This window comes from Crocodylus siamensis, chromosome 1, assembly GCF_052110815.1.
Source record: "Crocodylus siamensis isolate JL-2025a chromosome 1, ASM5211081v1, whole genome shotgun sequence".
NCBI classification, from domain to species: Eukaryota; Metazoa; Chordata; order Crocodylia; family Crocodylidae; genus Crocodylus; species Crocodylus siamensis.
This window is the reverse complement of record NC_143395.1, coordinates 383,876,654-383,902,719: the sequence shown is the minus strand read 5'-3', so window position 1 is coordinate 383,902,719 and position 26,066 is coordinate 383,876,654. Positions and strand designations below refer to the sequence as shown.

General features: G+C 44.6%; 1 protein-coding gene across 5 annotated transcripts in view; it reads left to right on the top strand.

Annotated features, from left to right (window-relative positions):
* SGCG (sarcoglycan gamma) overlaps nt 1–26,066 on the top strand; it is a 289,481-nt gene that overhangs the window by 87,745 nt on the left and 175,670 nt on the right. For all 5 annotated transcript variants that reach the window (XM_090028939.1, XM_090028908.1, XM_090028918.1 and 2 more), the window contains one exon: nt 14,283–14,480. In XM_090028939.1, coding sequence (XP_089885065.1) covers nt 14,286–14,480 — 195 coding nt within the window. In that variant the 5' untranslated portion in view covers nt 14,283–14,285. The remainder of the gene's footprint in view (nt 1–14,282; nt 14,481–26,066) is intronic.

Below are 26,066 nucleotides of genomic sequence, written 5' to 3'. Positions count from 1 at the left end.
GGCGCCCAGAGCCGGACGCAGTACTCCAACTGCGGCCTGACCAGTGCCGCATAGAGGGGGAGGATCGCCTCTTTTGCCCTGCTTGAAATGCATCTGTGGATGCATGCCAAGGTGCGGTTGGCCTTCCTAACTGCCTCCCCACACTGCTGGCCGATGTTCGTCTCGGAGTCAATGATGACTCCAAGATCCTTTTCCGCCTCCGTGCTGACAAGAGGGGAGTTCCCCAACCTGTAGGTATGGTGCCGGTTGTTCCTCCCCAGGTGCATCGCCTTGCACTTGTCTGTGTTGAAACCCATCCTATTCTTATCCACCCACCCTTGTAACCTGTCTAGGTCTGATTGTATCCTGTTGCTTCCTTCTAGTGTGCCCACATCCCCCCACATCTTAGTGTCATCAGCAAATTTGAACAGGGTGCTTTTTACCCCCTCATCCAAATCACTGATGAAGAAGTTGAACAGTGCAGGCCCAAGGACCGAGCCCTGCGGAACCCCACTGCCCACGTCCTTCCAGGTTGAGAAGGACCCATCCACCACCACCCTCTGGGTGCAGCCCTCCAGCCACTTGGCGACCCATTTGACTGTGTGGGTGTCTACGCCACAGCCCTCCAGTTTCTGAATGAGAACGGGGTGAGAGACAGTGTCGAAAGCCTTCCGGAAGTCCAGGAAGACTATATCCACTGCTACCCCTGCATCTAATGATCTGGTGATCTGATCGTAAAAGGCCACCAGGTTGGTCTGACAGGACCTACCACTGATGAACCCATGATGGTTGCCCCTAAGCATGCAGTCCCCTGCTGGCCCCTCCTGGATGCGTGACAGAATAATTTTCTCGAACAGCTTGCCTAGGATCGAGGTGAGACTAACCGGCCTATAGTTTCCTGGGTCATCCCTCCTCCCTTTTTTGAAGTTGGAAACCACGTTGGCCCTCTTCCAGTCCTCTGGTACCACTCCAGAGCACCACGAGTGTAGTAGACTCCCACCGTTAAGTCTCTTTTCCCTCGACTGCCTTGTACCCTAACCTAAAGCACTTCAGAGTGCCCCTCCCTTGACTCCTTACTAATTGACGAGGATGTGTATTCCTCCATAATATAGAGAGCCACGCCCCCACCTCTCTTTCCTATCCTGTTGCTCCTGTACAGCCTATAGCCCTTGACATTCACTGCCCAATCATGCGTTGAGTCCCACCACGTTTCTGTAATCCCCACTATGTCCGGGCTGGTGTCAGCCAGCAGGAGGGTGAGTTCCTCCTGCTTGTTACTCACACTACGAGCATTTGTGTAGAGGCATTTGAGGCCTCCTGTAGATGTGTGTACTGACCCCCTAGTCCCAGCGTTACCCTGGCCCCTATCTCTTACCTGTTTATTCACTTCGCTCGGTGGGCTGGGCTGGGCTGTAGTTGTGGGTGCTGTTTGGTCTGGCAGTCTGATGTTTCCTCCACCCTCGTCTACCCCTTCCCCTGACGAGCCTAGTTTAAAGCCCTCCGTACCTCTCAGGATGGAGTCACCAATAACGATCACGCGATGCTTCCTCCTCCTGGCCTTCTTGCCTCCTTCAGCTTGCGCAGAATGCGGTGAGCGTGGAGTTGCCTCCTCCCCGGTTTCGTCGTCTACTTCCTCCTCCTGGGCTGCCAGGGCTTCGTACCTGTTCTCCAGCCAGACTGGAGGAATTGGTGCTGCCGTGTTTCGAGCAGCCTGGCATGGGAGGTGACCGTCTGCCACTTAGCAGTGGAGGGCTCTTCTTAAGGTGCATCCTCCTTGGTCGCACAACCCTGCAGGGAAAGAAAATACCTGTCAATTTCCTCCTCTGCCTCTTGGATTCCCCTCAGCCTGCTAACCTCCTCCTGGAGCTCCCTCACCTGCACCTCCAGGGCCCTAAGGCGGGCACCTGCAGGACAGGTGTGGGGGTCCCCAGTCCCTGCCCCCCCAGGCCTTGCTGGGCAGCTCCCGCAGCACTCCGTGTCAACACCATTGTAGGAGTTGCTGAGTTTCTAGCTGAGTTCGGGTCCTCTGCCCCAGGCTAGCAGGAGTCAGCCTCTGGGCCCCTCCTGCTCTCCCTCCGGCGCGAATGCCAGCGCAAACACCGGCGTGGTCTTAGCCTGTTTGCGCAGCTCGGGAGCGCGGCTCCCTACCGGCTCATCTAAGAGGGATCCGGGGCACTTCCCCTCCGGATCTGGCTCAGCTGTGTCGGTCCCTCCGCCCCACTTGCCTTAGAGGGATCAGCTGCTGCCCCTGCTGTTGCTCCGTTCGCCTCTGCTGCTCTCACCTCTGCTCCAGGTCCGGTAAGGGGGCACACGTGTGTGTAAGACAAACGTGTGCCCGTGTCCTTCCTCTCCCCGCTGCTCCTAGCTCCCAAATGCTGCTTGTTGTTTGTTCATCATTTGGAGTAGAAAGAATAGTTCTTTGCTTTCCTTGCATCTAATTGTTTTTTCATATTTGATGGAAGATACAAAAGAAACTACTAAAGAGAGAAATGTTACCATGTCAGCAGCATTTGTATGTAGGTTTCAGTCTGTGATTTCTGCCTATTCAAATTTCTTCATATTTGCAACAAATACATGGTTTAGGAAACTTTAGTTCCATTCCTAAAATTTGTTATAGTAGTCAATTATTAGATGTTTGTCCTAGCAATGTCACTGTTTGCAGGCCTTTTCACAAGAGAAGTCTGATGTGATATATTGCATGCCTAACATAATAGGCATGCAGTGAATCAACACGTTAAATCAACTTTAACACACTTACCTGTTCAAATATATAAACTAAAGCACCTTTTAAAAATTCATTTTAGAAGTTCCTATGGGACAAGGGCATTTATTTAGGTGAACATCATGCCTATGTTATAGTAACATAGGCAACATCCAGACAAGCACAGACATTTGGTTTCCCTGGGGACAAGTAGCAGTGGTGTACCTTGCACCACAGCTACTTGTCCCTGGCGAACATCTGTGCCACGCACACTTTGGCCTGTGACAAGTTACCATGGGAGTAGTAGGAGAAGCTGGGGCCAGCACTGGGCTGGCCCCAGCAGCCTTACCTGGGGTCCTGGGTGTTGGTACTGGATTTGGACCCAGTCCCTATACCTTTGTTCTGGGAGAGCACAACCCTTAGACCAGGGGTGGGCAAAATGTGGCCTGAGGGCCAGATGCGGCCCACCAGGCCATTCTATCCAGCCTGTGGGGCCCCTAAAAAATTTAGAAAATGTATATTAATCTGCCCTGGGCTACTTGTCATGAGGCCCTCAATGGCTTGCCAAAACACAGTAAGTGGCCCTCTGCCCAAAATAATTGCCCAACACCTGCCAGTTGATAATAGGCTTATTTATTGATACAGAGTGAAAACACACAAACAATAATATAAACATCAAACAATTCTATGTCTAGGGCTGTCATCAGAGTCGAAGTACATTGGGTCAGGACTCAGGCTCCCCTCTGAGTCTGTCTCTCTTAGGTGTCAGCAGCTGAGGTCCACAGTCCCACCCCCACCCTGTCCAGTGGAGTCCATGAGATGGGCTACTGGTATGCCCTCAGTCCATGGTGGCCTTGGGGACCCTTCCCGAGGGATGGGGATGGAGATGGGGACCCCTCTCAAGGAATAAAAGGAGGGACAGGGAGGGATGGAACTAAGGGAGGGACCAGGAGGAAGAAAGAGGGACAGGGAGGGACTCTTTGTTAATCTCAAGTCTCTGCTTTTGTATTTTCCTTCCCTCTTGATGATTCCTGATGACTCTCCATTCATGGCTGTCTCTGGTTGGTTGTCTCTCTCTGGTCACATAGCCTTCTGGGCCTTCTCCTAATTTGGTCTGTTCCCCCAAAACTGGGACTCAACCCCCCTGCTGCTCTGGGGCCTTGTAGCTGGTGTCACTTATCTCGTGTTATGGGACAGTATAATACATACTTCCTTGGTTCCCAGGGTGTGTCCTTGTTGTGTTAGACAACCTGTCTGCCTTGAAGGCTGTGATCTCATGTTATGGCATGCCCCCCTCAATTCTCAGGCTGTGTCCATTCATTGGCCTTGTTATGCTAGACCACCTGTCTGCTTCCAGGGCTATATGGAACTCTGTGTGTGAAACCCAGGCTCTTAGAAACCAGTTAACCCTGCTGCCCATTTTGAACCCTTATAATTCATATATCTACACCTTTAAATGCCATTTTCAAGCCAATACTGGGGCCTCCAGGGCTGCAGCAGCAATGATCCTGCTGGGCAGAGCCTGGCTGCCAGCCTCAGTGCGGCTCTGGGTGGCCTGGCTCCACTTTTCAGTTGTGCATGCTGCCTGTGCATGCGCTGCTCCTTTTTTTCCACAGGTTTTTTGACCCCTAGATATCTGAGGGTCAAAAAACCAATGGGAAAAAAAAATGGAGCAGTGCACTCAATAGGCAACATGCCCTTGAAACGCAGAGAACACCTGACTGTGTGGTATGTGGCACTGCAGACGTGCTTGTGACGCCACGTACTACATGGCCGCACTTGGATGGATGCGCCTATAGTGTTTAACTTTTGGACTTGGAATTCTCATATAATTCAGCACATTTTTAAAGTGAAAGCTATTCATGAACAAACTGAAATATAGCATAGCTTGTGAAAAATGGGAATACAGAACATTACTCAATACATGCAGCAATTTTTTTACCCTGACTAATTATAGTAAGCAGGAAACTCCAATCTTACTCTGTTCATTTATCCATTGTTGTTACATATTAAAGTTCTAATATTATTAATACATTTTCTGAAAATGTGAAGTGATGTCTGGGATTTCAGTAGTTGAGAGGAAGCTCAAGAAGCATAGATTACTTTTGACCTAATAGCTGTAAACTTGATAGTATAGAAATAGATAACTTGCAGTTTGGCCTATACAAATTTATTTTATCAGACTGTCAGTGGAATGGAATAACCACTTTATCCTGTTAATCATAAGAAGCACATTAAATATATTCTAAAGAGAAAAATACCTTTCCTCATTTTTAATTAAACAAATGAACAAACCAAGATAAAACAATATTAAAGTTGCAAAAGTAATAATTCAAAAGTTATAGAATGACAGAATTAGGGTTAACTGTAAAGGGCCTAGGTATCCCCAGTTAGGCTTTAGTGTGGAGGTGAGAGAACAAATCCACGCTCTTCCACACTTCCAAAATACCTGATAAAACTATCAGACTACCCCAAAATATACTTTCTTCAGAAACTTCTAGCTGTGTCTGGGTGTCCTCTCAGTCTCCCATGTATATCTAAAGAGAGAACCAAGGTTCTAAAGGCCACTAGATACAAAAAAGTTTCTGCTGGAAGGCCTCTCCCCCAAATTTCATAGGAATGAAGGGGTGGGGGGTGGGGGCAGTTTGTGATGTGCAGACCTGTTTACTGCCATATACCAGACATGACAGATTCCCCAAAAACTAGCATAAGTCAATTGTCTCCCTATACTCAAATATGAAAAACTGCCTGAGGAAGCTCCCAGCTACTGATCTATATCATTCTTATGTATGAAAAGTAATGTGGAGTTCTTCTGGGTCAGCTCTCAACCCTCGTCAAGAGTATACCCTGCCCAGAAAAGAGGTTAGCTTCAGGCCTAGCCATTGTTACTACAGTCAAATTCTACTTCGTACAAACCATAATAAGGCAGACTTCCAAAGAAAACAGAAGATTGCAATAGTGATGGTTAACTTCTTTTCCATTTATGATACAATATAGAGGTACAGATACGCCAATATAGGTGTACAGATACCTCAGTATAGAGGTAGAGATACCTGTTGCTTAATCTTTCCAGAGTCATCAAGAGCTGTTCTACCTTAAAGCTTTTTTCCTCCCTTAGAGGCTTGGAGTATTGTGCTCTTCTTTGGTCTGGCAGCATTTAAACTAATTGTTTAGATGCTACAATGTTCACCTTAATTAGAATTCTTAAATTGACACTTGTTAACTTGCAACTCTGTTCCTATCTAATGTTCAGAGATGCAGAAATGTGCCTCTGGAACAGGGGTGGGCAAAATACGGCCCACAGCCTGGAGCCGGCCCACAGAGGGACTTTGTCCGGCAAATGGTAGGTCCCTCAGTCTGGCCTGGCCCAGGCGCCATTTGGCCTGTGGCACATCCTATTGCCCCCGGCAGTGGGGCTGCAGCTGGAATGCAGCTCAGGTGGTGATGGCTCCTTCCAGCTGCTGCCATTGCTGGTCCCAACACTGTGGTGCTGGTGGGGACCTGCATGAATGGCCCTGACCCTGCCTGCCCTGCACCTGCACTCCACTCACTTGCCCACAATGAGTAGCAGCAGCAGCTGGACAGAAGCTGATACTCAGCACAAGGTGGAGAAAAGTAGCCCTTTACCAGTGCCACTCCTCTTCTTGCTGCAGCTCCTCTACACTGCCACTGCTGCCCCACTGGGTGGCCCAGACTTGGCAGTGATGGTGGCACAGAGGCGCCACAGAGCAGCCCAGGTGTGGGCTCTGAGTGGCTGCAGCAAGAAGGGCCTGGCAGCATTGAGAGGGAAGGGCTGCTTTTCCCCGACGTCAAGCGGGAGCTTCTGCCCAGCCACTGCTGCTGCCAAGTGTGGGTGAGCAGTCCGGAGCAGGCATGGGGCTGCTCCACTCCAGCTGGGGTGAGTCTAAAGTGGGTGTTGGATGGTCCAGGGTTGGGGTTGGGACTTTGTGCACTGTTGGCAGTGGCAGGGAGGAGCTGCAGGGTGCATGAGCTCCCAGCTGTTGCAGTAGGGGGTAGGGAGGTGCTGACCAGCCCACAGCATATCCCCAGAACTGCCTATGTGGCCCGCTAGCCAAAATAATTGCCCACCCCTGCTCTAGAAGCTATCAAAATCTTGTCTGAAGTCCTAAAAACCATTCCTGGCTTAAGTGTATACTTTTGTATAATCTGGTCACACATTGGAGTGCAATTTGAAATGACAAGCAATTTGTTGCTGAGACCTCAAGGAAACTTACTGGATTTTCAGCCAGATTTCAACTTCCAGTAAAGTAGCCAGAAGACACCTATGACTCTAACTTTCAGGAGACAATTTTTAAGCTAAGAATATTTTAACCTTTGTTTTGGAAAGTGGGGGAATTGGGTGACTGAGATCTAGAAGCTGGGTCTCCCAGTCTTTGAGAAAGTGTGCTAACAACTAGGCTAGTGAGCTCAAAGATGAGAATATTCTCCTTCTCTTCCTCCTTCATTGCCAGTAGTTGTTGTTTTTTCTTCTGGTCACAGTTTTGGAGACTTGCATGCGGTTATGGATCTATGTGGGTAACCCTATTCCATCACAGTGTATAAGTGTCTATAGCAGAGCTTTTTGAGTATGTAAAGAAAGACAAGCATCTCAAGAAAGGGCAAGCAAGGCTATCTATACAGGTGGAAATAGTAAGAAAAATTCATGTAGGTGCCAAAAATGCCATTTGCCTTGCCACATTTGGATGTATAAAAATGAAATAGGGTTTGCTCCGATATGTTTTAAAGTAAGTCTGGAGGATCTCCTGCTAAAAGACTTCATAAATAACTAGACAGAAGAGATAACTCTTCATCAGACATACCACAGTGTAGAGCATTATTGCCCCCCAAAGATTTTGCATTTAAAATGGAAGGATGAGGAAAAATGAGAAAAATTTAGTTGTTTAGTGTTTTTCATGACATTTACCAAATATCTCATGTAATAAAACCAAAATGAAGCCTTTAAATTTTAATCATGGTGCTGTCTTGTAAAAAGTGTGACTGCACTGCTGCAACTTTTGCTTTCCTCCTCTTTGCATACATTATGCATTTTGATTTCTAGCGTAAAGAATTTGCCTACACATGCAAAAATAGTTTTAAGTTGTCAGTATAAAGTATGTTAACAAAGGGCTTCTGTTGGTAGGAAGTCATGGTGGTAAGTATGTTATGCTCACAAAAAATATTTTAACTGGGTATTTTGAAAACTACAGTAATAACATACCCCAAAGTTCAGAACATATGAAAGCTGAAATTCATGACAGCTGACATCCAGAGGAGCAAATTAATATATAAAGCAAAGATGATTCCTTGCTATCCATCTACATTAAATTGTAATACTATGTTATATTTTATGAAGCTGTTTTTCTACACTGGACAATAATCACTTGACCCAGGATTATTTCCCATTTTCCTTCATCGCCTTGAATATAAACTAGCAAAAATAGAGAAAAACCTGTTACCTTGAGTCTTAGTCCAGATAGTTAATCAAAATACACTGTACTTCAAAAGATACTGAAATTATTCTACTTATATTTAGCATTAAATTGTGTAGCAGCTGGTGTTACTATTTATTGACCAGCATGGTTCCCTGACTACTTTTCCAAAGGGTTGTTGACAGGAGCATGTTGATAAACTTTAGTCTGTGTCTTGGTGTACAGAATACCATAAACCATATGGTTTAAAGCGTTAATTGTTTATCTTATTCTTTGAAATGATATTTGCCTAAATTAGTTCCATGTGGTTTAGAATATAAGAAATATACTCTGAGTTAAAATTGTTGGATGTAAGAATATAAAGTTGTATGATGTAAGAATATAAAAATATGTCATAGATGATAAATATATCTGGCACACCAAAATGTATATTTCTATTCCAGTTTTACATAGAATTGACTGCTGACTAAAAATGTTGTCCCATTTACATTTCCAAATGTTACATAGAATTATATAGCTTGATATTTCATTTTAAATTCTGTGTATGAAACAGATTTACAAATGACCTTAAAAATAGTGAGTGCAAAGGTTCCCAAGTAAATATAATATTAACATTATATTTAATATCAGCACTATGTTCACTTAATAACATCATATTAATGTGTCTATCAAGTCTTCCTCTTCTTGTTGTGTACTTATCCTGTTTGTAGCACAGAATCATTTAGCTGCCACCGAATAAAAAACTAATGCATAGCTTAATGTACGATAATTATCTCTGATAGATTTTAAGACAAATATGCTGTAAGCTTCTAGAACTAACCTCTGTCAGTTTTTCTTGTTGAGCTGTCAGCTGCTGCTTGGATCACACTATGGAACTAAGCTAAATGTAGGGGAAAAAGGAAATATTCCACTATCACATAAAAAAGCCTCAGAGCAGTGGTTCTCAATCTATTTATATTTGAGACACCCCTTAGAAAATGCTAATTCTTAGTTTTCACTGATTTATGACTACAGAAAAAATAATAATAGAACAATTCTGTTGCAAAGAACACATAAAATCCCCTTCCAGGTTAGAATGGTGTTTATGTTATGGATGCCTAGTCTAAAATTCTAGATTTATCTTGTGAATCATGTTTGGGCACATAACAGTGCTGACATTTCATGGCACCCCATGACACCCTTGAATAGATCTCAAAGCACCCCAGGGTTCCATGGCACTCGGTTAAGAGTCACTGCCTTGCGATATCTTAGCCTATACTAACCAGCATATACTTGAAGCTTGCATGCACTAATATCAGGTGAAACATTAAGAAACTAGAAAGCTGAAACATAGTCTTCTCTACAGAGCTTTCTAAAACAGGCTAAATAGGGAAGGTATGTTCTAATGACTCAGGACCTACCCAAATCAAGAAGGCAGGCATTCAGCTGCCATTTTTGCAGGCTTATCACCTCCCCCATGCCTCTAATTGGCCAAGGGGTTGTGGTGGCCTACCTCTTATTGCTGATTGGTTGAGGGGGCTTTCTGTCATGCAGACCCTCCCGTCACTGCTAATTGGCCAAGAGGGCTGTCTATCATGTGGCCCCACCCCTCATCACTGACTGGCCACCCCTCATAACAAGATTAACAATAGGACATGGCCCTACCCCTCATTGCTGGTTGGTGGAGAGGGACAGGGATGCACAACAGGCAGCCCTCTCAGCCAATCAGCCATGGGGTGTAGCTGCCATCTTGACAGCTCCCCTTTGCACCTGTGTGTCACGTCTCCCTCAGTGGGCTGCAAAGCTGGGCTGCAGTGGTCATGAGGCCTGCTTACACCCCAGGGAATTATGCAATTCTACACTCATGTAATTTTGCGTATAAAATGTATGACTGCACATAATCATATAATACTTCATAATTCTCCAGAGTGTAGCTGTTGAGTGGAGAGGGGAGCTCCTGCATACAGGACGAGGGTGTGGGGTTTGTGGGTGGGTGTGGACCACAAGCCCCTCCCCCATGGTGCACAGCCCCTTCTGCTGGTGGCAGCAGCCGCAGCAGGCAGCGGGCCCTTGAAGCATTCATGGCTGCAGCAGGCACAGCCCCCCAGCAGCACTGCAGCTGAGTCCTGGGGGCTGCACATGGTGGCACAGAGCTGACCTGGCCCATGAGCATGCAGCTTCAGGTCAGGCTGGGCTGGCTATGTGCCAGCATGCCGGGTTCATGGCACTGCAGGTGGGAGCTGTGTGCCAACAGGCCAGGCTGGGCCAGCTACATGCCTCCATATGGGGCTTCCAGCACTCCAGTGGTATCACAGATCCACATGTAGAGGTATGGAGCCCACCTGGCCCAATGGAGGTGGAGCCATGAGCCTGGCTCAGCCCAAAGGCATGCAGCTTCTGCCTACAGTGCCGTAAGCCCTAGATGCTGGCACAGAACCAGCTCGGTCTGGTGTGAAGGCATGTGCCAGCAGGCTAGGCCTGTTCATGCTGCCATGAACCATGTGCCACCTCAGGACTCAGCCAGAGCTGCACACCACCAGGGAGCTCTGCCTGCTGCAGTCATGAGCACCCCAAGGGCCCACTACCTGCTGCTCCTGATGCTGCTGCCAGTGACAGGGGCTGTGCATAAGGGAGGTGCGTGTGTGGTAGGGAGCCTACACCCACTCACAAACCCTATACCCACCCACACACACCCACATAAACTCTACTTACTCCCAAACCCACCCCCTTTCAAACCCCACACCCTCCCACACCTGCACAAACCCCACCCCACAAATCCCGCTCACGCATACCCCACCCACCTCCAAACCACACCCTACACCCTTGCCACACACAATATAAAAGAGTCTGACTATTTTAAGCTATTATGCAACTACCTCTATATGCATTATGAAAAGGCACATACCATATTTCACAGTATATATGTCGGGTTTTGAAGCCCAGTTTTTGGGGCTTAAAAATCCACCTTGACTTATACACCATGCCACATCAAAATATCAGGCATGGGGCTGGGCTTGGCACTTTGCTGGCTCAGTCCCATCCCCTGTGAGCAGCGCTGCCTGGGCTGCACAGGCATTGATCACAGAGGAAGGGGCCACACCAGCTGATTGCTGAGCTTGGCCCCATTCCCTGCGAGCAATGCTGGACTCGATGCTCAGCAGTGCCACTCACAACAGACAGGGGCAGACTTGGCACTTGGCTTGCATGGCCTCATCTCTTGAGAGCCTGGCACTGCTTCCAGGGAATGGAGATGGTGATGGGGACAGGAATGGCGATGGGCTCGGGCTGGGCCAGGCTCCCTTCAGTGTTATTGGTGATAAAACACATACATTTTTCCTCCTTTTTTGAGTGTGGCATAAATATAATCTTTGAATGTTTTCAAGAGTTATAGTTATTTTGAACTAAAAAGGTAAACAGATGTATTAAGTGATGAATGAGATCAGGACTAGCGTATAAAGGATTGACATGATAACTTGTTCAATGAATGACAGAAAGGCTTTATTTACTACAAGTATTCACTGTTAAATAAACCTAAAGTAAAGCAAAGTCCAGTATATTTAGCCAGAAAAGTCATAGTTTCTTACCAATACAGGCAAAAGAAGCGGTCTTGGTCTCTCCTGCTTTTCAAGGTGTGGATCCATTCACCAGACAATCACCTGGGTGCAGTAGCAGTTACTGTCAGAGTGATTTCTCATTCTTGAAGCACACCCTGTTAGCCATTTCATTCCTCTTTTTTACCCTTTAGCTCAGCATCTTGAAAGCATTCTTGTAGTTGTGTAAATCAAGAGAGAATCCCAAGCAATAATTAACACAAATGGTTCATTACTGGTTATCAGAAAGTCCCAGTTTTGATTGAATTACCTTCCTCAGTAAGAAGAAGTTATCCATTTTTACTAAGTTGGAACATATCAAGTAATTGATTAACAACCAAGAAAATCACAATATTTTTGAGCAGTTGTTCTTGGAAAATCAAGGGAACCACTGAGGCAAAAACAAGACACCTAACAAAGCCCATATGGAGAATCAAAGAATCATAGAAAATTAGAGTTAGAAGAGACCTCAGGAGGTCATCTAGTCCAGCCCCTGCTCAAACCAGAACCATTCCCAACCAGATCATCTCAGCCAAAGCTTTATCTAGCTGGGTCTTGAAAACCTCCAAGGATGGAGCTTCCGCCACCTCTCTGGGTAACCTGTTCCAGGGTTTTACTACCCTCTCAGTGAGAAAATTCTTCCTAATATTTAACCTAAAGTTCCCTTGCTGCAACTTGAGACCATTGTTCCTTGTTCTGTCATCTGCTACCACTGCCATCCCATCCTCTTTCAAACCCCCATTCAGTAGCTGAAGGCTGCTATTAAGTCCCCTAAGTCTCCTCTTCTCTAAACTAAATAAGACCAGTTCCCTTGCTCACAAGTCATGTCCTCCAGTCCCCTCATTATTTTTGTTGCCCTTCACTGGACTCTCTCCAATTTGTTCAAATCCTTTCTGTAGTGGGGGACCCAAAACTAAACACAGTACTCCAGAAGTGGCCTCACCAGTGCTGAATAGAGGGGAATAATCACTTCCCTTGATCTACTGGCAACACACCTACCAATGAACCCTAGTATGCTGTTAGCCTTCTTGGCAACAAGGGCACACTGTTGGCTCATATTTAGCTTATTGTGCACTGCAACATCCAGGTTTTTTTCTGCAGTGCTGCTGCCCAGCCCATCAGCCCCCAGCCTGTACTCATGCATGGGATTGTTCCATCCTAAGTGCAGGACTTTAAACTTGTCTTTGTTGAACCTCATGAGATTCCTTTTGGCCCAATCCTCCAAGTTGTCTAGGCCCCTCTGAATCCTAGCCCTACCCTCCAGTGTATCTACTACTCCCCCCAGCTTAGTGTCATCTGCTAACTTGCTGAGGATGCACTCTATGCCACCTTCCAGGTCATTGATGAAGACATTGAACCAACCCTGGGGCATTCCACTTGATACCAGATGCCAACTAGACATTGAGGAATTGATTACTACTCTCTGAACCTGATGCTCCAGCCAGTCTTCTGTGTACCTTACAGTCCATTCATCCAGCCCATACTTCCTTAACTTGCCTGTGAGAATGTTGTTGGAGACCGTATCAAAAGCCTTGCTAAAATCAAGGTACACCACATCCACTGGTCTCCCTGCATCCATAGAGCCAGTCATCTCATCACAGAAAGCAATCAAATTAGTTAGGCATGACTTGCATTGGTGAATCCATGTAGACTGTTCCTAATCACCTAATCTCCTTTTTCCCTTTCTTAAATATGGGCATTATCCTCCTTTTTCCCTTTCTAAATATGGGCACTATGCTCTTTTCCAATCATCTGTGACCTCTCCTGATTGTCATGAGTTTTTAAAGATGATGGCTAGTGTCTCTGCAGTCACATCAGACAACTCCCACAGATGCCACAGATTTAAGTCCCACATCCTCCTGGGCTAGGGACAGAAATTACACATAAACTGGAATAATTCATCAGAAACTGATCTAAGTGTGTAACACAACAGAAGTTCAGTGCACATAAACTGCTTTCAAAATGGCAGGAATTGATTTAAGATAAACTTGGATGCATGTAATATCAGACCTAACTGATCCAGGTTAAATCCGTTTATTGAACTTCTGTCCCAGATCTCCTCCAGATTCAAGTTAACTCATAGTTCCCCAGCACCCCAGGATGCTTTTACCCTACTCCCTCCCCAGCAGGATGGGTGGGCTTGCCCAAACTGTCTGCTCCAGGTGAGCAGGGAGGTGTGCTCTACCATCCCCCAGTTTCTGGCCTGGGTCACTGCAGGCATGTGGCTGCATTTCCAGAATCAAAAGTAAATGTTTGCTTGCTTATCAGTTCAATCTCCGCAGTTGAGATGAACCAGCAAAGACTGAATTCAACCTTAGTAGTTTTGACTGTCTGTACTTAGCCCTAGTGCCATTCTAATCCCTTTCTCCTGCCTGACCTGTTGCTCTGCTTCCTGTTCAGTGCTCCCTCCTCAAACTACTACTGCCCACACACAGTTAGGTATAACTTCACAAGTTTTATCCAATTGGCATTATTTGCTTTTAGAATAATATAATATAATAGAATAATATTTTGATATTTCATTGATGTTTCTTTTAAAAAATATATTTTAAAAAGAAAAAATTATTAATATAATTAACCATTCTCTGTTTTTTTCTTCTGTAGCAAATGGTACGTGAACAATATACCACAACAACACCAGGCACTAGCCTAGAGAGGCCAAAGAACCAATATGTCTACAAAATTGGCATTTATGGATGGAGAAAGCGTTGCCTTTACCTGTTTGTCCTCCTCCTGCTTATCATCCTTGTTGTGAATTTTTCGTTGACAATTTGGATTCTTAAAGTGATGTGGTTTTCTCCAGTAAGTACCCTTGTTAAGTTTCTGTCCTCTTCCTAGTTCCTATTTAAAGTATACTTCCTTGCTTGCCTTGTCCTCTTGCCTATTTCATATGCATGCCAACTTCTTCTTACATAATGCCTTCATACCGCATTAATAAGCATTTCCAGTTCTCTTCCAAAAAGATACATAGCAACCATATTTTACCATGTTAAAACACTTCAAATTCTTTTTTTCATCATAGTCTGTAAAGGAAATTTAAGTTATTAGTGATACCTGATATTTGCAGTTGTGGCAAAAAGTTCTGACAGATTTTATTTTACTATGGCCTCCAAGTTTATATTCTACCGTGTACTGTTTTATCTACTTTATTTATACACTCAGATGCCTTTACTGTTAAAATGTTGCTGTTACTAGTTCAGCTTCATCTCCTAGCTTCATGCAAACTCTAATTTTAATCACCTAATTTTCACAGTCTAAGACTTGAAATTGATTTAGCAAATTAAAGCTCAAAGATAAGTAATACTGCTTTAAGTTTTAGGCTAAAAAAATTACATTGCTCAACAAAGAAATTAAGTTTTTCACTACAATATATATTTTAATATGTATTGTGTAATTTCTCGTACAGTAGTTTAAAGTGTAATTTATATTGTCTGCAAGATGAAGCTTTACATGGAATTCAATAAAATGCCTCAGTGAATATCAAAGCTAAGTAAATTTGTTCCCTGTGCGCAGTCTGCAATACATGGATAATTTGAAAATACTTTTTACATGAAAAAGAATAACAATAAATGCTTACAGCTCTGCTTCTGCGATTTGGAAAAGTGTGTTATATTAAGGTTTCCATAATCTATCTATATTATGCCCCTGTCACTAAAAGAAGGACATCTAATCTTCATAGGGATATCTCCATGCTATCTCTGCTTTGTTTTACTACAAGCAGGTGAATTTTAAGTGCCACTTTCTTGATGAGATTATTACTGCTTAGATTTCCATCAAGCTTTTTCCTCCCCTTAAATTCTTTTCAATACTCTTACTGTCACATGTAATATAGATTCACATTTAATTTTCTATTATACAATTCATATGGAAGATGTGCACTTTATAATTGCACATCATGAATCACAGAGAATGTAAGTTGATAATATTTTCTTTATGTGGTTTAGATTCACAGTGAAAATTGGGTCCTCTACATTTTCTTTCCTTTGGTTTGGTTCCTTGTGTGGATGACTGGTAGCTTGTCTTCTTTGATATAAATCAGGTGGCAAAAATAAAATAAAAATCATCTAATTGTCCTCCTCCAGGAATTCAGTCTGTAGGAATCCCATATTCTTCCAGTTTATTCATGAAAAAGACATCAAAAGGCTGAGATACACTATCTTTAAGCCCTGGTAGCAGTAGCAACAGCCAGCAGGACAGGCAAATCAGGCTGTTTTGTTCAGGAGACTGTACTGTAAGGCAGTTCCCTGTTGAAGGGACCATGTACCTGAAAAGTCATTTTTCATTTTCAGTAGTTATTTGTAAGAAGTAATTAAGTTCATTATGGAATCAGATAGGGACAACCAACCAAAACACAGGCATGTATCACCACTCTAAATGAAAGCATACATGAAGCCATACAGAAACGTGAAGCATATGGATGTAGGGGTCTTTAATATATATTATTTCAGTAGAAGTACATATATAAAAATCTAGAAACACCAAAGAAGGCAACAATGAAACCACATTCTCCCACTTTGTCCTCAAACACAACTATTTCAGATTTGGAAATTCCCATTACCTAGAAAGGCATAGCATAGCTATGGGCAGATGTATGGCCTCCCAATGTGGCTGTATATTTATGAGATAACTTGAAGTCCACTTCTTCCACAGGTACCCTCTCATCCCCATGATATATCTAAGGTACACAATGCATCTTCATCATATGACACATGGGAAGGAATCTCTACAGAAATTTCACTAGAAACTTAACACCTTCATTTCTCCATCAAACTAACTCTTCAATCCACCCAGCAAATTAATTTACTAGACACCATGTTGCAGATTTGCAACAGCCACACGGCCACCAAACTATCAGAAACTCGCCAATTGCCATAGCTATCTTCATAGCACCTGCTTTCATCTTAAGCATACCACTAAATCCGTTGTCTACAGCTAAGCTCTACATTATAACTGAATCTGCTCTGATCCCACCAACCAGGATAAACACCTTAAGGATCTCAAGGAAGGGATTCCTACCATTATAATAAAATCTCTGAACTGTAACCACTCAAATTACCAAAGCCAAACTCAGACTTTTCTCCAACCTGCTACAATACCAACCCCAAGACAAGGACAACAGAATACTTGTCACCTATAGTCCCCAGCTTGAACACCTTGGACACATCAATTACTTCCACCTCTCTCCCCCACCCTAAAAAAGGATGATTATATCAAGATATCTGTGAGGAACAACCCTTTCCTGGTTGTTCCCCCAACCTCAAACAGTATTTCTAAAGCAGCAAGCTACCCAAACTTCTGTTCTCACCAAGGCGCTTCTCCTTGCAACAGACTTGGATGCAAGCTGTGCCAAACTGTGCCCCCTCAGCAATACAGACCCTATTATCTATGGGCTAAGAACATGGATTATAACATCTGAAGTGCATTCGGCTGCACCGTTACCAACATTGTATATGCCATCATCTGCTTAAAGTGCCCCTCTGCTGTCTATATTGGATCGACTGGGTAATCCCTACAGGTAAGAATGAGTGAACTGTGATCAGACATGAGTTCCAAAACAAAAATAAACCTGTAGCAGAACACTCTAACCTTCCTGGACATTCCAGCACTGACCACAGTCTAGCTGTTCTTAAACAACAAACTTTAGAAACCTTGAACCCAAAATTGCAGAACAAGAAATCATCCACAGAGTGAACTGTGTTAAGCGTAGTCTAAACAGGGACTACAGATTCTTATTCCATTACCAGAATTAGCTTTTCTGACCCCTTTGTCCCTATGAGTTTATTAGTTGTTTTCCTCTCCCAGCACTGCTCTCTGACCCCATTCCCTTCCTCCCTTCCCTACCTTTTGTATTCATATCTCTTTCTCTATTTAATGCACTACTCTATGGATATCCTTTCACAGCATTTGATGAAGTGAGTGCAGGATTGCATCTCTCGCACCTCTCTGATTTACTTAGTCTATAACAGGGGCTAGTAATGTTTTTGGCTAGAGTGCCAAAAACAACCCAGCTTCCACCCAGGCCCGGACTTGGCATGCCACAGGCAGATGGCAGGGGACCCACGAGGGGCCCCAGTCCTCATTGCTGGCAGCAGGTGCACATGCACAACCAGGTAGACAGTGAGGGAGGTGCCAGGGTTGTTCAGGATGGTGAGGGAGAGCCAGACCTCTTCCTGTCTGTGTGCCCTGAGGCATGTGCAGCTTCCCTGCTGCAGCTGCCCAGAGCCCAAGCTGGCTGTGGCAGGCAGCTGGGAGGCTGCAAACAGCTTCACTGGGTTCGGGAGCCCTGACTGGGCTCCACGGCGGTGGCAGCTGCATGCATGTTTCAGGGTGCATGGCCAAGGGACCTGGGGCAGCGCAACCCTGGCTCCTTCCCTGCCATTTGCCTGGAGATGTATGTGCACCCACTGTCACCATGGAGACTGTTCAGGGCTCTGGACCCCAGTGCAGCTGTTTGCAGCTTCCCAGCTGCCTGCCACAGTTGGCCCAGGTTCTGGGCAGCAGCTGCTGCCTGCCATGGGGCTCAAGCTGCTTGCAGCAGTACTTACAGCCTCATGGCCCCTTGCTGCAAGCAGCATGGGTTCTGTGGCTGACAGCAGAACCTGGGTTGGCTCTGGCATGCTGAGCAAAATGGCATCTCATGCAATGCTCTGGCATGCATGCCAGGGATTGCAACTCCTGATATATAAGCTGCAAATTTGCCTGTCTTCTGCCTGACTTCAGACTAACTAACTAGTTCTCACAGCAATCATAGTCACAGAAGCACTGATAGTGTGAATGATAAAAGGCTGAGGACAGAATTCTTTTTTCGTTTTGTGCACCTAAATGGTACCTTTCTAGCTTTACAAGTGGCATTTTTGGTACTTATGTCAGGTTATGATTTTATTGCTCCTGCATTATGGATGTATATATGTGGATGCACAGGTTGGGTATGTACATAGCTATGTACCTGTGTCCATTCTGAAAGCGTAAATTCATCTGAGTCATGAAAATGTAGCTGGTCATAAACCCATCTAAATAAGTATTAGATGCTGGAAAGGACCCTCCCATTTATTAACCCCAATAGCTGAATGATTAGAGCCTTTGCCCAGGAAGCTGGAGACCTGATTTCTAGGCCCTACTTTCTCCAAGGGTGTTTGAATCTATGTCTTTCTGACTTCCTAGTATAATGCTCTGACTACCGAATGAAAGGTTAGGCATTATTGTGATTCAGTTGTCTCTCCAGTGCTCCTTTAGAAGCTGGTCTTCTGGGCAGCCAAGAGAGGAAAATATGCGAGGCCAGGAAGAAGAGAGCAAGCTTGGAGAGAATGTAAGGCTCAGTGATTTAGCTGCTGCCATGGGTTTTAGCTTGGAGCCTTGCTCCTAGTTAGGCAAAAATGTCCTAGGTTATTGCTCTCCATTCATTTAATTCAACAACTATGAAATGCAAAGTGAAGGGTCTGGGGAATTCCTAACCTGTGACATGGTGGATTGAGCACTGTGCTGGGACATTAACAAGATATGTGTTTAAGCATCCTGTAGGTGAGGGGGACCTATAACCCAGGTCTTTTCCTTTCTGGGCAAGTATCCTAACTGCTCAGCTATTAGGCCGGAAACATGGGAGGACCTTCCTTCCCCTCAGGACTTATGATCAGGTATGGGCTAGTGTGCAGTCCATTGTGCATGCTTAGTCTACATGTGCAAGCTTATATATCCACAGTACAGAGGCAGAGCAAAAAATGCCAAGGTGTATGGCTGAAAAACTGCTATTTAGGTGCACAAAGGGAAATAGAATTCTATCCTGAGAAAGGGCATTCAAATTTGGTGGTGACAGAGACAACTGCAAACTAAAAGGCTATTTCAACAAATTTAGACTTTTCCATGTATTGAAACTAAGTATTGGGGGGTCATTTTAATTCAAAGTCCTTTTGGATTTGGATAAATACAGTATGTGTCCTACTTCTCCAGTGAAACCTAACTGTAACTGGGAAAGGATTCCATTCATTCAGAGTGAATGTTTTCTTGTCATCTAAAACAAGGGTTCCCAAAGTTTTTATGGGAACCACGCCCAGCAGTCACAGCTGACCACAGCCAGAATTTTTGGGCAGAAGACAGGTAAGAATACCCCCACCCCCTGGGCAGGGGGGGGTGAGGAGCAAACCCTGTGCTGCCATGGCCCCTGCGAAAGGAGCTGCAGCCTCTCCTCCCAACTCTGGGGACACCGCAGTTTGCCAGTCCATGGCCACTTCTGGTCCAGCAGCCAACCATGCTGTGGACCAGCAGTCAACCCGCCACGGCCCAGCACCGAGCCGTGGCCCAAGGACTGAGAACCCCTGATCTAAAAGTTTACATTGTTTCTCCAATTCCATGGAAGATTTTGGATGTGCTAAAATAATTAGGATATCATTTTAAAGTATCAGTGTCATCTTAGTAGCTGGTGAAACTTCCTTCTTGGAATGTACTATCTTGAAATTTAAAAATGTGAAACGTCATGAAATTTGAGTATCAATCCTTTTGAGAAAGATTATCATCTCTTAGCTTTAATTATACTGTTTTCAAAAGGAAATACTTATTGCCCATCAAATGCTTTTATAGTATCCATTACCAGATTAAAAAGTCATAAAATGTACTGCCAACTTTGAGTCAAATGTCAGAGTATTCTTTCATTCTGATATTTTCAGTGTTAGTAGTTAATACATTATAAGTATATGTTTATGATGTTCAGCAATCCAGAGAACAAGGTATGGCATTTTTTCTAAACATAGTACACAATTTCTAGACAAGACTGACTTTTAGAACATTTGATAAGAAAATAGCTATTGAAGCCAATTGTATACTCAGATAACTGTTCACACAATGCCAGTTTTTTTTTTTAAAGAACAAGCATTTCTAATAGGATGTACAGATCTTGTGATGTCCCTAAAGACGGTCCAATAGCCACATTGTATTCCTTGTAATGGAGACACAAATCAGCCAACTACAGGGGTTAATTCTTTATTAGGGGTACATATGAGTATTTTCTCCTTTGGAAAGTAGCTTAATGACTGTAACAGAAAAAAGTATCCTGTATTCAAATACTACAGTATATTGTACAGCTGTGAAAAGATGTCCAGGTGGCTGTGCAGTAGAATTCATCCATGGAAGCTTCTCCTATTTCAGCCCAAATCCGTTAAGATTTTATTAAATGAAATGTTACATCCTTTAGACTAACCTAACTGAAGCATACATGAACCAATTGAATGAATCATGTTGGAAAGGATAGGTGAAGAGGCTTCAGGCTTCTTGAAGAGACTGAGACCAGCAAAAGGACATAGAGGAGGATCAAAAAGGATCTTTTTGAACTCCATTGCCTGAAACAAGTAGATGGTCAAAGTTACATGAATGTCCCAAAAGTTCCATAATTTTTTTTATCAGTGTTCTGAAGATTAGGTTAGAAAGGAACAACTTGACCTGAAAATGAAGTACTGCTATTCTGTTTTATACAGGTTTTTATAATACCCTCATCACGGTAGTATGTGAGCACTTTCTGGTAGTGCAAAATGACTAACCTGTCATTCTCTCTTTCATCCTCATTCAGTTCATTCCCTCTTTCATCCTCTCACTTGAGGAAAAATTGTGGGTGCAGTGCTTTGTGGCTTTATTTTTAACAGTAATACTCCCAAAAAAGGCAAAGATGAAGAAGTGAATCTTGCAGTTAGAGCAGAGGGTACTGAGTAGAGCTGTTTGGAAGCTGAAATTCACTTAAAATGAAAAATTCTAAAATTAAAGAAAAAAATTCCAGAGCAGGAAATCAAATTTTGAAATAGGAATTTCACAATTTCTGTTAAGAAAAGTTGAGAATTCCTGAAAACTGCAGGGAGTTTGGCAGTTCCAGAAGCATGGGCATCTAGGAGCTGGGATTGTAAGGGCTTCCAGGTTGCAAAGGACAGGGATCTTGGAAGTCCTGGAAAACTGGGCTGCTGAGTAATGGGGAAGCAGTGAAGCTGGGAACAATTTTCTCAGGACAAAAAAATTGTATTTTCTGGAAATATTAATATTTTCTAGTAGAAAAAAAATATTTTTGCAGAAGCAATTTTTTCTTTGGAAAACTGTTCACACAGAAATTTCTAACCAGCTCTTGTGATGATGCTTAAGTCTGACGAACTAAGTTTGTGGGGAAAGAAAGGCATACATTCAAATGACTGTCCAAATGAAGCCAGAAAATCTTTGTCTGTTACTGACAGGGTCTGTTGAGTCACCTTTTAGTTTAGCCATTTAATATTCAGGATGGGAAAATTCCACCCTTAAAAAACTGAATATGTTGATTGAAGGGGAACTAAACAGTGGCCTCCATGTCAGCAGGTAGCAAGATCATAAGAAACACATTTTATGTTTTCAATACAAAAGGGAAGCAGGAGAAACAGAAGAATAATGGGAAATGGATTTTGAAACTTCTTTCTCTCATTAATGACCATAATTCAAGATGATTGTAGCAGAGCAACAGAGAGGAGCAAAGGTCTGTGCCCCTCCCTTGGCCCCTTCCACACTCCACAGTATAGTGGGGATCAGAGTTTTCCATCCGCCGGCTTGGGGAGAAAACCTGCTCCCGATTGAAACCCAAAGAAGCCCTGTGGGAAGGCACTTACTGGAGGGCCAGCTGAGTGGAAGTCAGCAGAGAAGCCAGTGGATTGGCAGCTTGGAGCATGTGCAGGGAACTGAAGAGCAGCTGAAGTGACCAGAACTGGTGGAGAGAGAGAAAGAATGATGGCTCCTGGCTGCAACAGTCCCAGACAGGGGTAAGAGAAGCAACAGGCTCCTGTGTTTTTGTTACTTCTATTTCTGTTGAACTCCGGTGGATGTGGGGAGAGTGAAGGGATTGTGGAGCTCCCAGCCAGTGGTGCCCTGCTTTAAACATACAAGGCAACTGAACCGGCAAGCCTAGCCAGTCCCTAAATTTGGACTATGAGTACAGTGAATGATAAACCCTTTTTGTCAGAGGATTGCATATCACAAAGGTGAACTGCTTCCTGTTACATGAATTAAGCTGTTATAGTGGGTTAGAAAGACAAGAGATGATGGCACCCAAAGGCCAGTTTAGGCTGGCAACCAAACCCAACTTAGATGCAGAGAACTCCAACCGCTTCAGGGCACCGCTGGTGGCAGATGTAAGAGGCCATGCTGCAAATCCTGCAGAGACAGCAACAACAGATAAATGAGTTGCTAAAAATCTAGGGTAGAATAGGTAGCTGATAGGCCCACAAGTTGCTAGTCTGCCAGCTAGCCTTGAACAAGAAGATGGTGGAAGCTTCTGGGGCACCAGGAGGAAGGATGGAAGAATTCTCCATGCCCCAGATGGTCCATAGGTAGGACCTAGAGACGTGCCTCATGTTTTTTGAAAGGATGGCAACAGTAGTGGGATGGGAGAGCTAAGTGGGTCTATCACCTAGATCCCTTCTTAACAGGCAAAGCTTAGGTGGCTTATGGAGCTGTCTCTCAGGAAGAAGCCAGGAACTACCAGATGGTAAAAGCAGCAATTCTGTACTGGCAGAGAATTACAAGCTGACATTTCATGAGAGCTAGATGCCAGATGAGAAATGACCCCAAATCTTACTACAGATAATTTGGGATCTTGCATAAAAGTGGCTGGATCCCAAAAAATTGGAAAAGATACTCCACTTAGTGTTAGAACAATTTAATGGAGACCTGGAGGAAGGAACCCAACAATGGGTGCCCTTGCACAAACTGCAGTCAGTGGCAGAGGCCTACACAGAAGAGGAAAAAAGTACATGGCAAGGTAAGGGCACAAGGCCGTATTTGGCCATAGGCAGAGGAATAGCCGAACCTCACTTGGGCAGAACAAGAGAAGGACTGAAGGGCAGTATGGCAGGATAGATGTTATAAGTGTGGAGAGAGTGGCCACAGAGCAAGTTACTGCCCCCAGCTGAAAGGGCTACACTGGCCCTTGTAGAGACACTATATATTAATCAGGATGGCAAATAGGCTATTGAGAAGCCAGAGCAGATGCACTGTAGGTTTTGTAGGGGAGGGCAACAAAGCCCACTAAGGCCTACAATGGAAGTAAAGCTAGAAAAGCTAACACTCTTTGTGGTAGTAGACACTGATTTGCACCCAGACCACGGTGTGAACCTTGCAATATCCTTGTGGGAAAACTGGAAGATTGTGGGCTCAGCTGCTCAATGGTTCAGTGGGTGGGAAACTGGCTATAGGGTAGGACTCGGAGATTTCTCATGAATGGATTCATGTCATCTCAGTGCAAAGTGGCCAGTGGTGTCCCTCAGGGGCAGTGCTTGAACTGGTGCTTTTCAACAACTTTATCAATGATTTGGATGGGGGAGTGAAAAACTCTCTGGCCAAATTCACAGATTACACCAAATTATGGGGCAGTGTGACCACGCCAGAAGATAGGTTGCTGATACAGATGGACCTGAACAGGCTCAAGAGTTGGGCAGATCAGAACCAGATGAAGTCTAACACTTCCAAGTGTAAGGTGCTCCATCTGGGGGCAAATAACCCTCAACATACATACAGGCTCAGAGGTGACATCCTGACCTGCACCACAGCTGAAAGGTCAGGGTAATGATTGACTACCACATGAACATGAACCATCAGTGCAATGCGGTGGCCAGTAGGGCAAACAACACGCTGTCATGCATCAACCAATGCATTTCATGTAAAACTAAGGAAGTGATACCCCCTCTGTACTCAGCACTGGTGAGACCACTGTTGGAGTACTGCATCCAATTCTGGGCACCGCACTTCAGTAAGGACGTGGAAAAACTTGAGAGGGTCCAGAGAAGAGCCACCCATCTGATCAGGGACTTGCAAGGCAAGCCATACTAGGAAAGGCTGAGGGACCTGGGCCTCTTTAGCCTAAAGAAGAGAAGGTTGAGAGGGGACTTGATAGCAGATTACCACTATATCAGAGGAGTGCATCAGGAGCTCGGTGAACCAAGCTAGAGTACTCCTGCGGAAGACCAGGACCAATGGATACAAACTCCTTAATACCAGGAAAAACTCCTTCACAGTCAGGGTGTCCAGACTGTGGAATAAACTCCTTAATACCAGGAAAAACTCCTTCACAGTCAGGGTGTCCAGACTGTGGCTGTATATTAAAGAGGTGCTGCAGGAGGTAACCTCTGAACGTGAAACTGAGAAGCCTATGGTACTTTGGCTGGCCAGATGAGAACCTGACAGGACAGGAAGGAGAGACTTTAAAGGAAGATGTGGATGAGCCACTGGATATGCAATGCCTGATTGGTCAGGGACAGTTTTGGGCTGACCAGCAGCAGGAAGATGTATTTCGGCACATCTATGAGAGTAACATAGCTAACCGCATTTTATCATACCTCAGCAGATGCATGACAAATAGAACCAAGGAGGTGATACTTCCCCTCTATGTGGCATTGGTCAGACCACAGTTAGGGTACTGCATCCAGTTTTGGGTGCCATACTTCAAAAAGGATGTTGATAGGCTCGAGAGGTCCAGAGGAGAGCCACTCATATGGTCAGAGGCTTACAGGACAAGCCCTATGAGGAGAGACTGAGGGACCTGGACCCCTTCAGCCTCCGCAAGAGAAGGCTGAGAGGTGATCTTGTGGCCACCTACAAATTCATTAGGGGGACACTGCAAGGGATCAGAGATGCTCTGTTCACCAGGGCACCTCTTGGGGTAACAAGGAACAATGATCACAAACTGACAGAGAGCAGATTTAGGCTAGATATCAGGAAAAACTTCTTCCCAGTAAGGGTGGCCAAAATTTGGAGTGGGCTTCCAAGGAAAGTGGTGTTCTCCCCTACCTTGGGGGGTCTTTAAGAGAAGGCTGGATAGGCATCCGCCTGGGGTCATCTGACCCCAGCACTCTTTCCTACCTAGGCAGGGGGTCGGACTCGATGATCTGTTGAGGTCCCTTCTGACCCTGACATCTATGAATCTATGAACGTGGCCAATTGGAATGGGAAGGTCTTGCAACCATAGCTCATGGATCAGAAGCCACAGTTTGAGATAAGGGTGACAGTCATCAGAATGATCAGGGGACAGAGGGAGGAGAAGAGGTGTCTCAGATTTTAGTGCCCTGTAGCTACAAAAAGTCCTTATTACAAGAGGCCCACACCCTACAACTGTGGGGCACCTGGGAAGAAATAAAATGGTGTCCCACTTGATAAAACCTTTTGTTTAGCCAGTCCTATATTAAGGAAGTAGAGCAGTTCCGTGTGGGTTACCAAGCCTATCAAAAAGTGTCAATAACACAACCTCCCTGAGGTCCGCTTATATCAATGCTAACAATTGAAAAACCATGCTTGACATTACAGGATCATTCCCCAAATGCACAGAAGGGTATCAGTATGTTTTATTCATTATGGATTATGCCACAAGATACACAGAACCAATACCACCATAATCAGTAATGGCCC